Source organism: Cervus elaphus, chromosome 28, assembly GCF_910594005.1.
Source record: "Cervus elaphus chromosome 28, mCerEla1.1, whole genome shotgun sequence".
NCBI lineage: Eukaryota > Metazoa > Chordata > Mammalia > Artiodactyla > Cervidae > Cervus > Cervus elaphus.
This window is the reverse complement of record NC_057842.1, coordinates 12,176,168-12,191,557: the sequence shown is the minus strand read 5'-3', so window position 1 is coordinate 12,191,557 and position 15,390 is coordinate 12,176,168. Positions and strand designations below refer to the sequence as shown.

General features: G+C 45.7%; 1 protein-coding gene across 1 annotated transcript in view; it reads right to left on the bottom strand.

The window, feature by feature from the left end:
- Nucleotides 1–15,390, bottom strand: part of COL19A1 (collagen type XIX alpha 1 chain) — a 417,920-nt gene that overhangs the window by 31,185 nt on the left and 371,345 nt on the right. Inside the window, exons 41-46 of the mRNA XM_043890428.1 lie at nt 11,971–12,015; nt 9,040–9,084; nt 8,876–8,938; nt 4,058–4,093; nt 3,879–3,923; nt 922–1,092 (exon numbers count right to left, since the gene is read on the bottom strand). Of these exons, the coding sequence (XP_043746363.1) occupies nt 922–1,092; nt 3,879–3,923; nt 4,058–4,093; nt 8,876–8,938; nt 9,040–9,084; nt 11,971–12,015 (405 nt within the window). The remainder of the gene's footprint in view (nt 1–921; nt 1,093–3,878; nt 3,924–4,057; nt 4,094–8,875; nt 8,939–9,039; nt 9,085–11,970; nt 12,016–15,390) is intronic.

Here is a 15,390-nt window from a genome sequence, read left to right as displayed (position 1 = left end):
TTTAAAAGGGAGCTATTATTTTTCACAGTGGTTAAGGCTTCAAAGTATGTTGTTACTCTGCTTTGTATTTGGTGGTTACTATCCAGGGATACTGTGCGGCATTAAAGACAGAATGATGTGTTCGCAGAGTGAGAGCTTCTGTGGGACTTCACAGTTTCATTTTCACTGTTTGAATGGATGTGTCTAGTACCACAGGCTGGCGCAGCACTGAGAGTTCGTTGCTCAGGCTTGATTTGAGCAGAACACAGCGAGAGTGGGTGAGAGAGTATGGTGGGAACGCCCAGTTCGGCCCAATCTCTGGACTTCGCTGTCTATCAGGGGACAGCATGTCCTTCATTCTCTGGCCTCACACTAGGACTGCCCCCCCACCTTTCTTCCTGACGAGGACATACTCTGACTCAGTTCCTCTGCAGAATGGCCATCCACCACCTCCTGAGGATGCTTATAAAGATACGGGCCTCCTTAGCCAGATACTCTCTTGGGCCAATGGGTTTCCACTTCAAAGCACCACTCAGGGCAGATTCATTGTCCTGACAGTCAACAAAATGGAGGTTTAACATAAATAGATGTGTGTTTTCAGTGTAGTGGAAGGGGCTACCATTGATCATATTTGAGGGCAAGGCCCTGGAGTCGGTCAGAGCTGGGTCTGTCTGACCCCTAGATCACTGTGAGCCTGGACAGGTCAGAGTTCGGCTTCTGCATTTGTCAAGGTGGAAGGTGAGGTCACCTGTCCTCTCAGGTTAGTCGTGAGGATCTAAGGAGGGAATGTTCAGTGAGTACTCAGCATGGGACCCGGCACATCACTTGAAGTAAATGACATGATTGCTGCGCTTGTAGAGGCCAGCTTAGGTTCATTTTATCTGGAAAGGTTTATGACTTGCAGTCCCAGCCAGGAGCTCCAGGAGGTCTCTGCCCACTTACCGGGGAGCCAGGGAGGCCCGGGAGGCCTGGCGGGCCCTGATGCCCAGGGGATCCTGGGGAGCCCTTGTTTCCTGGGGGCCCCACAGGACCTATGGCCCCCTTTATCCCTTGAAGGCCTGGTTTTCCTTGTTCACCTTGTGGGCCTCGGTCTCCTGGAATTCCCTGATCACCCTGTTAGGGAAAAAAACGAATTAGGATGATCTCTTCTAGAAGCATGTTAGCGAAGGTTCTGGATTCACACTGGCATGTGTTAGCTGTGGAGCCTTTGGTAAGTGGATTAAACTCCCTGCACCCTGCTTCCTGTCCCTAAGGGGGGCTGTTAGCAGTATCCACTGAATAGATGATGCTGAGAAGTGAGTTAACTTGGCACTCGGAAAGCACTCAGCTCCAAGTCAGTGACGAGCTAACTTGCACCCCGTTGTCAGTCCAGACTGACGGCGTTTCTCAAAGTCCACAGTGGCGCCGCCACTTCAGGCCTGGGTCTCCTTTGCGATAACAGAGGACGATGGCTAACAAGAGTTCATCACTGAAAGCTTCCACTTGGAAAAGCTTCAGGACGCTCAAAATCTCTCCTAAATCAGGTACTTTATTCTTTTTATGCTTTCTCCTGTATGTTTGGTCTTTGTTAGTTTCTGTGGGTTGGTTTTTGCACTCATGTTTTACCCATGTGTGCGCTTGTGTGTGTGTGTATGTGTGAGTGCATTCTATGTCCTAAAGGGACATGACTGAGGAAGGTGAGAAAAAACAGCCTTTGGGAATGTTCAAAGCAGGTGACTGGGGTGGAAGGTCATTACTGAGATCATTTATTCAATAATGTAAATGAACTATAAGAAAATTCATTGAATGAGATGCTGTAACAAATTAGATGTTCTTGAATCTGAGAAGTTTCTTTAATGCTGACTTTTTCCTTCAAGGCGTTTACTACGTATAAGTTTGTGCGTGAGAGTATGAAAGAGCAAGGGAGAGGGAGGGAGAGAGAGAGATGGAATATAAATGAATGAATATGCGTGTATGTTGGCAGATATTTCAGTTTCCGCATTTCAAATATTAGTTCCACAGCTCCAGGAGGTGATGATCACACTGAATATGAAAGATTGGTGCATTAACCTGCCCCATATTTTACTGTTATTCTTCTATTTGTGATTCTTCTGCAAAAGTTCAAACTCTATTTTTCCTGATTTAAAAAATAATGAAATGAATGAACAGTTACTGAGATCTATCTAATCCTAAATGAAGAGATATAGAATGAAGCCATGCACAAAGAAGAAAATCATTTGGACCTAATTTAAATTCTACTGCCTTAGTTATAAAAATATGTCTCATACAAGTATATCAACCCAGGTCACATTTGGAAAAATATCTGAGATGAATAAGACAAAAAAAAGAAAGAAACCAAAGAACTACTAGCACACCTTGAGTATATGCAAAATAAACACAATTAAAATTATTTATAATTTAGGTACAAGGATGTTTATTATAAAAACTGGAAAGAACCTAAATATCCCAGAAAAAGGGGCAAGGTATTTTCCAAATACCTTGGAAAAGGTATATCCAAATATTGGAATAACATATAGCCACTAAAAGGTCTGTGTGGATCTAGGTTTTCTGACATGGAAAGATGGTCATCATATGTTAGGTGAAAAGAGTCATTTACCAAAAAGTATGAACCCATTTTTTTTAACAAGTATATGCTCACTTGCATTGATGCATTAAGCAAACGTGTATATTACATTATGTATAACAGTGAGATGGAAATAGGTCCAAAATATCAATAGTGCGTATCTCTGTGTAGTGAAATAAGGTAGACTTTTTTCTTTTTTCTTTGTGGTTTCTCTATGTTTGTATTTCCTTCAGTTGTCATGGCTTATTTGTGTGGTGGCAGTGGTGGTTCAATAATCAAGTCATGTCTGACTCTTTGTGACCCCATGTGACCCTGTGACCCCATGTGACCCTTGTGACCCCATGTGACCCTTGTGACCCCATGTGACCCTTGTGACCCACCAGGCTCCTCTGTCCATGGGATTTCCCAGGCAAGAACACTGGAGTGAGTTGCCATTTCCTTCTCCAGGGGGTCTTCCCAACCCAGGGATCAAACCTGGGTCTCCTGCATTGCAGGCAGATTATTTACCACTGAGCCACCAGGGAAGCCAGATTATTTGTGTAAGGATAAGTAAAACAGACACCAGTACATAAGAACATACCCCCCCACACCCAAGCCCTCACTAGAACCCCTAAATAACAATGCTCAAGGAACCTGTGGCTGAGGAATAAATCCAATTCTAGTAGAAAATGTTAAGGTTTCTTAGAGAAAATAATGGGAAGTTGCAACATTGATATCAACAACCAAAACCACCACCAGAACTGGCATTACTGGTAGCTCCATATGTCTTTCTCTACCTCTGACCCCAGCCCCTTATTCAACCAAGCATTATTCCTCCAGACTGGGGGAGGGGGTGTCCTCAGCGATGCCTCTGCTCCCTGGGAGGCATGTGGAAATGCAAGGCGACAGTTCTGGAGGGAGGCTGATGGTACAGCGTCTAGTGGGTGGAGGCCAGGCATGCTGCTAAACATCTTAACAAAGCACGGGATGCGCACCGATGACAAAGAATTATTGCCCCCAAACATCAACAATGCTGAGGTGGAGAAACCCTACTCTAGGTGAAAAGCACATGGGTGATGGGTACAGTGGGTCATGTATCTGACACAGGAGGCTGATAGGAGCTTTCCAAACTGGGATCACAAACCAGACATAGTTGTGAATCAAGGCCACACCGTATCACCTACTGCGGGGTCCCTGAATGGCCCTGTTTTATGCCTGGCAGAGATCCTGGCTCACGTACACGGTAAGTTTCTTCATATCAGGAGATTTCTAGCAGGTCTAAAAATATCATGGTGTAATTCAAACGATGGGGCAGCTGTGGAGATGGACTTAACAGTCATAGTAGGGATGTACATACCCGTTCTCCTTTGGGGCCTCTCTCTCCAGGCTTACCCATGATGCCCTGAAAAACAAATGTCAGCACTAAAATCACTGCATGCCAAGATTCCTCATCAGTCGACTCCACCAGGAATTCTGGCAGGCGATCTGGATGTAGTTTTGCATTAGAACATTTATTTTTAATGGCATTTTCCATACCTGAATACCTGGTAATCCATCTTTCCCATTTATTCCCTGTAAAGACAAATAATGGTTAGTATTTCTGATTCTGCATTAACGGAAATAATTAAATGCAACAACAAGGTAAAGTTTCAAGGACTTTATCATATCTCCACTGAGATTTTGTTGAGGCAGTGTGGTGAAATAGAAAACAAAATTGACAGAATCTGCCCTAAGTTTAAATTCTGACTCTATAACTTACAAGTTCCATTTACTTCAGGCAATTTACTTAACCTTAATAGCATCAGCTTCTCCACTCACAAAGTGAGGATAAATAATGGCCTTAAAACTAGGAATTTAGGGAAATAACAGAAAATGCCTAGCTTACTATAGTCAACAGGGTTGTTTTCCTCACTTATTCCACTAGGTCCATTCTGAGAAATAAGAAGACTTCCCATGGTGCTGGGTGGTCAGTATATGATATTCATTGTTCACTTTCAACAATTATCCTACCAAAGAGAGTCATTCTCAGTAAATGGCCTCTGTTGTTGCTTGATAAATTTCATAACATGGCTACAGCCTGATCCTGCTATGAAATAAACTGTCAGCCAGAGACAACAGCTATTTTTCAGTTGGAAAATATGAAAGGACAGTGAGAAATCCGTAATTGTGCTTTCTGAGAGTATTAAATACTGGTTTCTTCTTAGTAAACTGGAAGCTTCTCAAACTCTACAAGGCAGTTCCATAGTTGATAAAAAAGCCTAGTCCTGCTTGCAGATTCGTGAGCCCAGGAGAAGCCCCGGCTGGTAGGTATAAGAGGGAAAGCACTCAGGATCACATCAGATACTGAGAGACCCACAGCAGGTTTGTCTCTGAGCTTTGACCTGAAGAGGGAGACCAAGGCGAGGAAGTGATTTCTCGGCAGCAGGCAGGCGCAGGGACTCCCTCCTCTGCAAAGCCTGGGAGACTTTCGCTGGGCTGGGACGGAGTCTACAAGGATGGATCTCCCGACAGTGTTTTCACTGCTGTAATCACACTGGGTTGGGAACCTAGCCCAGTCCCCCAAGCTCCCTGAAAATCCTGGGAATTACCTAGAGCACTTTAACTAAGACCATGTTGCCTGAAGCATCACGTTCTAAGGATTCATGCCATCCAGAAACACAAGGAAGAGATAAAGCTGGTTAAGGAGACAATGTGAAAGAAACAACCATGTCATTTGAATAAGAGAAGATAAACCTGGTGTAAAAATGTAATTCATGCTTTTGGTAGCAATACAAGAAAATGAACAAACTTCTAGATAGTTTCTTGTCTTTTATAATTCATTAGTGACTGTCATATGCATTCACTTTTCTCCGCTTGTGCTGCTTCATTGCTTCAGTCGTGGCCAACTCCCGTGACCCCATGGACTGTAGCCCACCAGGCTCCTCTGTCCATGGGCTTCTCCAGGCCAGAATACTGGAGTGGGTTGCCAGGCCCTCCTCCAGGGGATCTTCCCAACCCAGGGACCACACCCGGGTCTCCTGCATTGCAGGCAGATTCTTTACCACTGAGCCACCAGGGAAACCTGTCTCTTTTCTCTATGAAGATGTTATTAACTTGTTCTTTATCACCAGTAGGGGGTGGGGAAGGTCCCGGTTTCAGAAATTTTTACAAAAACCTCAATGGATTTACCTTTCTCCCTCTCATTTCACTTATCTGAAAGACCCCTACGCTTCTTTCTAACTCAGGTGTCCATCTACCACACACTTGCGTCTGAGCAGTGGCCTGAGGTTGAAGAAGAAGGGGGGCCCTTGCTCAGGTGTTCTGATCAGCACCTGTGGCAGCAGCTCCCAAGCAATCCCTCGATATTTCTCGACTTGACTGCTTCTTTCCAAAAGTACCTGCACCTATTTTCCTGTCTCATGAAACCTCCAGCATTACCAGCATTACCAGCCCATTCCTCATGGTCAGTGATGACTTGCATCCTTCACGGAGAAAACAGCAGGAGGGGACCCACTCACCGTTCTGCCTCCAGCCCCACCCACCTGTGCTCATGAGAACTCTGACTTCTGCTTCTTCCTCCTCTTAAGAAGGAGGTTCTGCCCTGTTCCTTGTGAAGACCAGCTTCCACTTGTGAGTCTTCTCTCCTGACTCAGAGCCCACTCTCTTGTATCTTCCAGTGCCTCCTTTCAACAGTCATTCTTTTTTTATATTTGTGGCTTAGCTGGTAAAGAATCCTCCTGCAATGCGGGAGACCTGGGTTCGATCCCTGGGTTGGGAAGATCCCCTGGAGAAGGGAATGGCTACCCACTCCAGTATTCTGGCCTGGAGAATTCCATGGACTGTGTAGTCCATGGGGTCGCAAAGGGTCTGACATGACTGAGCGACTTTCACTTTTCATTCATTGATGAATGGGCCTCTGGTGCTGTGTGTGGACGCTCACTGGTAGCAGCACACAGGCTTCTCATTGCAGAGCTTCTGCTGCCGCGGCGCACAGGCTCTAGGCATGCAGGCTTCAGTAGTTGTGGCTCAGAGTGTGGGCTGAGTTGCTCTGTGGCATGTGGGATCTTCCCAGATCAAGGATGGAACCCATGTCTCCTGCACTGGCAGGCAGATTCTCAACCACTAGACCACAAGGAAAGTTCTCAACCAGGTCATTCTTATCACGATACCATCATGCTGTACGCTCTCCCCCAGTGATGCCTGCGTTTCCAAACCCAGGGGAGAATTTTAAGCTCCCTTGATACTCTGCTATACGGTTTCCTCTCCATTCTCTCAAACACTTGGCTCCCTTGACATACAGGAACTCTCCTTCGCCTGACCTTCTCCACCTCTCACTGGCTGCCCCTTCTCAGTCCTTCGGCCAGAGCCTCTCCTAATGGCTCTGTTCTCTTCCCAGTTCACAGTGACCTCATTTCATCCAGGCTCAGGTTGAAAGACCCAAATCAGTCTCTGCAGTCCTGGCCTCTCCATTAATTCCAGAAGGATCCACCACTTACTTGACATTTCCACTTAGCAGTCTACTAGTGCTTCAACATGAACATTTTACAGCAGAGAACTCCTGGCTTTTCCTCCCAAATTCACCCATCTCCCGTCCTTCCGGTCTCACCAAATGTACCACACTGACCAGGCTGCTCAGACTCCAAACCACAGCTTTGCTGTATCTCTTTCTCACCCACTGCATCTGGCCCATCAGCAAGTACTGATGGCTCTGCCTTCAAGACACATCATGGCAATGCTTCCTCAAGGTTCTGTCTGCTTCCACCCTTCTCCCTATCGTCGGCTCTCCAGGCAGGAGTTAGTGTGGTCCTCGAAAATGCAGTCCCAGTCATTTCCTTACCCACTACAAATGCTCCAATGGGTCTCCATCAGACTTCAAATGAAACCTGAACTCCATCCCTGACTCAGAAGTTCCTCACAGTCTGGCCACTGCCTGCCTCTCCCTCCATGTCTCTCCTGCTCTCCTTCAGCTCACCTTCCTCCTGACTTTGTCCCTTCTGCCCTTCCTTCAATGCAGCAGGCTCTGCTAGCCTTTCCTTTTTCTCGAAACAATGTCCCCATCCCTGCTGTCTCCCTGACCGCCCCATGGCTTGAGCTCTCCCATCACACAGGGTTTGCGCCAATGCTGGACCCTGCTTGACCGCCCTATTGAAATGCTACTCCAGGGCTTTACCCTGCTTAGATCATCTTCTACCTGAACCATGCGTGTTTGTTTCTGGTTCGTATCCCTACACTAGAGTATAAATCCGAGGAGCTGCAAGCACCCGGAACAGTGCCTGGCATGTCATAGGTGTCCAAGAAGCATTCACTGTCTGAATAAACTGCTTTTTGCATTAACTCCCTGGGAACGCGATGGCATTTCAGAGAGCCTTACAGGGGTTGGGATGGGGAGTTGGTAAAAGGCGGGGGAGAGGAGGTGGAGATTGAGACGAGTGTTAACGGACCACCTTCCATGGCGGGCACTGAACATCGCACCATGTCATGTTACCTCAGTGACTCACAAACCCTTGGAGTCATATCGCAAACCCAGATCTCCCTGACTCTAAACTGCATATCCTTCCGGTTTTTTCACGTTGCTCCTCTGGGGAGATGGTGGCCAGGGAATGCCCCGACCCTGAGGTTTCACAGGGACGGAGCAGCCTCCTGAATTCTGTGCTGTTTGGTCACCTTCAGCCACCCCATCTCCTAACAACAACCTGTTCCCACCCAATCCATGGTACAGAAACCAGCAGAGGGAGCAGGGACGTCTATAAAGAGCACCCTGTCTATTCCTCTATCTATCCCCTCCCTCAGGGCCCAGCACACCCTTAGCCCATGGCAGGGATGGGCTGAGTGAACTGAATATGTTCTGTCTGCTTCATATGTTGAATGAACTGAATTAATCAGAATGATTGTTACAACGTCACATCAATATGTCTCAGTAGCCAAGAGCTCTTTTAGGACATGAGTGGGTGATGCATTTGGCAGTGATTAACAAAGGTGTAAGGACAAGTCCACAGATAAAGGAGGGAACCTGAGACAGAGCCTCTTTCTACTGTAGCTCCACACACAGGTGTTAAATCTGCAAGTCTGCATATTTCAGGATATGACAGGCCATTTCACTTTTCACTCGGCTGAGAACAGTAGACCTAAGAAATAATGAGTCTAATTTCCTGACACTTAAAATAAAAGGCCTCACTGTTCCCATGGTGATTTAAGACTTATTCACAGGGAGCTGGGCCCTCAGGGAGAACCACACCCCAAGAAGCCATTGGCAGACCTGCTCACACTTCCTCAGAAACTTTGTATTCAAATCTCACTTTCTGAGGTGACAAGTAAAGAGGCAATGCTGAGAACTTTTCTTAAACAGGCAAATTTTAAATAATGAAAAAGACTTACAGGCTTTCCTGAGGGTCCCTCTGGTCCAGGGAAACCTACGTCTCCAACAGGGCCTCTCTCCCCCTGTAGACATGTCCACAGACAAACATCAGTTGCCAAGAAAAGCTTTAGAACTGCATGCAGTCAACATAAGGACAACCGCCAAGGAAGAAACAGGAACTCACCGGTTCTCCCGGAATTCCTGGGGGGCCTGGGGCTCCGGGCTTCCCCTGAGGAATCAGATCACCAGGAAATGTTAGGTGCTAAATTACTGAACAAGGCCACATGTTTTCCTTCCACACCCGCATGTTAGCACCTGTGCTGCAGGTGTGGCTCTGCACTGGTGCACCACCCCCGCTGGACAGAGTCTGGGGACCACACTCCACCGTGCAGACAGGAAGGCAGTCCCTCAGTGCGTGTGTGGGTGCCCACCAGAGACCACTGGGAAAAAGCGGAGTGGGAGACGGACCAGCGCCGGTAGCAGTGGGCCGAGCCCAAGTGTCCAGGCCAGGCCTGAGGAGCCTGTCCTTGAGGAGCCACCTCCCGCCCCTTGAACCTCATGTGGGTGGGGATGTTGGTGTGGGGCTGAGACCACAGAAATCCCAGCAGGTTTCCAGGGAAGGAAACCTGGGCTTCTTCTCTACTTGCTGGCATCCCCTTGGCAGGTCAGTGATGGCTGAGTGGTGAAGGGAGGCAGACGCAGGCCTGAGATAGCATCCTGGGCCCCCATGGCCCAACTGCGGCAGGAGCTCCTGAAATCTCGTGGACCTGAGTTGGGGCATGTGTTAGAGCTGAGAAAGCCAGTGTCCCAAAGGGCCTTGGCATGGACTCAGGGGCGCAGGGAACTCGCGCCTGGAGCTCCAGATGAAGATCCCAAAGGCCAGGCAGCCCCAGCAGGGACCTCAGAGCACCTGGGGAGGGCACGGTGCCCCTGGTACGCACCTGCCCTCCTGGAAGGGAGGGGAGGAAGGCCACGGGAAGGCCCTGGATGGCCTGTTTACACAATAGGAAGGGACAGACTTCTAGGCGGAGCAGGGCTGGGCCCTCTGGTTCTCAGCAGAGGTCTGTGATGTGCAGAGCAAGTGGAACATCCCTGCTTCAACCAGAACCATCACCTTAAAAAAGTTTTTTTTTAATTGTGGTGAAACATACATAACGGGAAATCTACCATTTTAACCATTTTATGTGTACAACTCAGTGGTATTGAGTACACTCACACTGGTGTGTAGCTATTTCCAGAATCTTTGAACTATTTCATTGTCTGAGCCAGAGTAAGGTCCAGTTATAAAAACTAAAGTAACAGTTTTTAAACTTTTTTTATAGCCAGTTTTTATATATATAGCATGCATTTTTTTAACCCTTCCCCATTTTTGTAACTGTCAGTTAATCTTCTTAATGATGAGATATGAAAACTGCATTTTAGGTAAATGTATTAGATCTATCCAAACAAGTGGCAGGGCAGCCTCTAATTTCAATCATGCTGCATCCTTCAAAAACATTCTTGGAATTATTCATTTGGATTGTCTTTTGAGTCTGTCACTGATCTTTTAAATACTTCAGTTGCTAGTATTTTTCCTTTTATGGCAGACTTAGTTGAACATAATTTAGAGTCCCACCTGGATGAATACAGTAGGGCATTACACTTCACCATGCCTTAGGGAAACAAAAATGGGGTGTGAATATGAGAGATGCAGGTTGTAAGGGGACCCAAGGTGATCCCAAAGGCAAGTACAAATATGTTGCTAGGAACAGTAGGGAGCTGGGGAGGAACAGGATTAAGTGTGAGCCAGTTTTTAAGAAGAATGCTTTCTGGTATAAAAATTCTTGGGTGGTATCACTGACTCAAAGGAACATGAATTTGAGTAAACTCCAGGAGATAGTGAAGGACAGGGAAGCCTGGTGTGCTACAGTTCATTGGGTCGCAGAGTTAGACAGGACTTAGTGACTGAACCACAAAAACTCTGCAGTGCTTGCTAAATAAAATATTTTCATGTGACTTTTACAATCACACTAGGACTGCTGCTGCTAAGTCACTTCAGGACTTGACCGAAAACAGGTAAGGAAGGGGGTGTCATCCTGCATACAGGATGCCTCTCTATGGAGTATGTTAGTCACTCAGTCGTGCCCGACTCTTTGCCACCCCATGGACTGCAGCCCACCAGGCTCCTCTGCCCATGGGATTTTATAGACAAGGGCACTGGGGGGTTTGCCGTGTGGACGGGTCTTTATTTTTTGTTGTTAGGTTCAGCAATGAGACAGAGGGAAGCAGAGTGGCTGCTCGCCTTTTGAGGGATGGGGGGAGTTATTGGGAGGCTCTGGGTGCTGGTGGGTGTTGGCAGAGGTCAGTGGGTGGTGCAGAGATGGCAGGGCCCTTTCTTGTCTTCCTCACGTCCCTGTGATTGAAGCACAGGGCTTCCACTGACTTTCCTACCCTAACTCACCCTGCAGGGCACCTGGTGAGGATAAATGGGCTCTTATTCATAAAGCCTGACCACAAAATTTTAATTAGCGCATCATGAATGAAGATCAAAATGATCCCCAGGGCCCCGAGAAATGATTTTAACCTTTCCTGGTGCACTTCCTATTCATTTGAAAAGACCTTGATGAGATTTAAAACATTTGACACCAGAGAGCAACAAAAATGATTGAGAGGCTTAAAGGGCTAGTTTATGAGGAAACATTAGCAGCAATAAAGCTCCGCTAATAACACCAGGCTGAGGGAAAACTCAGGCAGATGGCAGCTTAATACGAAGATACTGAAGCACATTGCCTGAGGATGCGAACTTTGCCTTCTGAAGATTAAGAAACCTTGAAATATTACAAGAATAGAGAAACCCAACAAGTTTCTCAGACCTGTGTGGTACTGATGCATTGGCACAGGTAATGGGCTTTCCCTCCCCACGTGAAAGTTGAGTTGGGAAGAAAAAAACAAAGGAAAAAGTTTAAAAGATGAAAATAAAGACAGGAGCGTTCTTGAGGTGGGAGAGAAACAGGTGGGTTTAAAAAAACTTTTTGGGTTTTGTTTCTTAAACTGGGAGTTTCAGGAGTCAGCCAGTGCTCCCAGCCCTTTTGGCGGTTGGTACCTGTGAGAACAACATGAGATAGACGGAACTCACCGAGATTCCTGCTGCTCCCGGGGGACCTGCCGGCCCTCGATCTCCCTGGAAAAAACATGTGCTGCTTAGAATCAACCTACACAATCTCCACTGCTAACACTGATGCTCAAATGCTAATTTGGATTTGGTAAAGCTTCTCTTTGGAATTTATAAACTGTCGATATTAACTGGTGTGAAGCTAGAGGCCAGATGGGGAAAGGACAAAATAAGAACTGCAGCCAGTGGAACCTACTAAAGACTTCTCTCTCTCTTTTTTCCCATAATACCAAAGCAAATAATAGTACTAATGAAAACAAGCATTCACGGTATCATTTCTGTTAACCTAATCTTTAAAACAGAACCCCATAATACTTACAGGTAAAATTAGCCAATACTTTTATTCCACATATTCAAAAGTAACTTATGACCAATAATTAAAAGACTAAGGCCTTGAATGTCTTCTGAAAAGCTTTCAATAGACTTGTCTCATTGGATGTAGGGTTAAAATGAATGTGTTTAGAACTAAGGATTTTGTGGTTTCTCCTCATGAGTCCAATAAGACCCCTGGAATTTCTCTGAACAGTGGAATGACTCAACCTTTTTTCCAAAGGCAATGTGGTATTTTAGAGAAAGCTGACAAGGCTAAAAATACTTATGGTTATATATGGGGCAGTAAAATGGCAATTTTTGTTGGGCAGAGTAGACATTAAAAATCTTCGTAAGTTCACTGAGGGACATAAAAGAAGATTTGATTAAATGGAGAGAGATGTTTTGCTCTTGGAGGGCAAGACAGCGTTGTAAAGGTGTCATTGCGCCCAAACTAATTTATAAATTTAATGCAATTTTTACAAATTGCAGCTTGATCAAATGATATTAAAGTTCACTTGGGATAATAAATATATTTGAGGATAAGAGGAAAAGTTAAGGAAGAATAATAACGACATTAGCGATACCATATTTCAGCATGCAATAAAGCTATAATAACTGAAATATGGAATATTGGCCCAAGATTAAGCAGTATATCAATGCAATATAACAGAAACTTCAGGAACAGACCAACATTTATAATAGGGTTTTAGTAAAGAAAGGGCTGTATTATTCAACAAATAGTGCTAATAATTAAATAATTTCTTGGAAAAAGTCTAATTCCTCTCTTTACATTATACTCCATATAAATTCTGTAAGATTAAACATAAAACTGAAAGGCAAGGACCAACTAGGATAAAGCCTCCATCATATAATATAGAAGTAGTGTCTTAATTATATAAACCATAGGTACAGTCAACAAAAAAAAAGAACTAGTAGAAAAATGGGTGAAGGACCGAAACAGGGAGTCCTCAGTTCCACTCTGCTCTTTTAAACTGCAGGGTTTTTACCCTGGAAATGAATGTGCTGGGGCTTTTCATTCAATGGAAATACCTGCATATCTGATAACGATGAAGTTAAGAGGGCTCCTGTCTGAGAATACGGTCCTTCCAACGACTGGGTCTCACAGTACTTCGAACCAGTCTAATTTAATTATCTGGCAGAACTCTTATTTCCATAATTATACCTGAGACCTTGTCAAAAACAATAACTATGTCTCTCTGTAATGCACTGCCTGCATTCCAACCTTGGACCACCATCTTCCATCACTGTAAATCATGCCCTTGAGTACCTCGAACTCCCCAAAACTTTGATGTCACAAAGACCTCTAATCCACCTAGTAGAAAAGTTTTCATTTTCCGTCACTCCCTAGATGGCCCCTCTAGCTTATTTATCTAGTTTGGATCCCATGGTCACTGGTTATAAGCACTCCCAATACACTGCTGGCTCACGGTCCCATCCTCGTTTCTCTCACTTATTTGTTCAAATGGGAGCTCGTTTAAACCCAGCTCCCCTCCTCTCTGTGCACACAGACGCAATCTCACCGACTGGTCTCACTTCAGTTCATGACCATGAGTCTCGAGGGGCTTCTGCTCAGTCACCATACTCTGTGGTTCCTGGACTTGCCTTCTTGCAGCAGACCTTTTCCTCAAACTTTCAAACTCTTCTCCCTACCTCACTCTCAGATGAGATCTTGATCCTCCACCTCTGAGAAAACTGAAGCAATCAGGAAAGAACTTCTGTAGACTCCAATCAATTCACGTGCCTGTGTCCCCGCTCCTGTACCCCTGTACTTTGGTTCCAACCAGCTACCACAGATGAACTATCTGGGCTCCTCTCTGAAGCCAAGCCCTGCATTTATGCCCCAGGTCCCTTCCCTCTTAGCTACTAAAGATGCCGCTCCAGCACTTCTCCCCTCTCCTCCTATCTCCTCACTCCTTCCCCTTTACTAAACCAGACCTTTCCTTTAGCCTAGAAACTGTCTGCTACTTCTGTGGTCTTAAAATCTATTTTATGGAACCTAGCCCTGCTTCCTCCCGTAGCTGCTGGCCTGTTTCTTTACTCTTCTTTGCAGCAAAAGTCCTTGAGCATTGTTTTCGCTTTGTCTAAATCTTTTTTTTTTTTGGTCATTCTCTCTTAGACCATTCAAGTCCAGAAATTTTTCTTACCACCACAGTGAAACAGTAATCATTGCTCTGGTGAACGGTTCCTACATGGCCATCCTACTCGACCTATTTGCAGGATATGAGACAGATGATCACTCTTTTCTATACACAGTCTTCGCTGATTTCCAGGGCACCAACATTTCCTCTTATTTCTCAGGTCCCTTCATCTCAGTCTCCTTTGCTCACCCCCTGCTTTCTTCCTGATCTTAATATTGGAGGGCTTCAAGGCTCAGTCCATGATCCTTTTTTCTTTTAAAAAAATGTACTGTCATTCTCTTGGTGATCTTATCCAGCCTCTTGACTTTCAGATAGCACCTATAGGCTTACACAATCAATATATATCTGCACTTAGACTTCTTTTTAAACTCTATACTTTTCTATTGTACCGCCTACTCCAGGACCCCCACTATGCTGTCTAGTAGATAATTCCCATAATTGGTCCCACATCCAAAATTATACTATGGATCATTCTCATCCTACCCTCTCTGAACAGACTCTGTGTAGAGTTTCCCTCATTTCTGTTGATAACATGCCATCATCTCAGGTGCTCACGTCAAGCACCGTGGAGCCATCCCTGACTCTTCTCTTAGACCTACATGCCATCAGTCATATTGCCCTTCATCCACAACATGTCCAGAGCCTCAGCCTCCTCATGAGCTCCACTGATTCTGCTCTTGTCTGAGCCGACACCACTGCCCCATATATGGGAACAGTCTGTGCCTTCCCTGTCTCATGGGGCTCCCAGGTGGTGCTAGCGGTAAAGAACCCGCCTGCCAATGCAGGAAATGTAAGAGACATGGGTTCGATCCCTGGGTCAGGAAGATCCCCTGGAGGAGAGCCTGGCAATTCACTCCAGTATTCTTGCCTGGAGAATCCCGTGGACAGAGGAGCCTTCCTTACACTCCAGTTG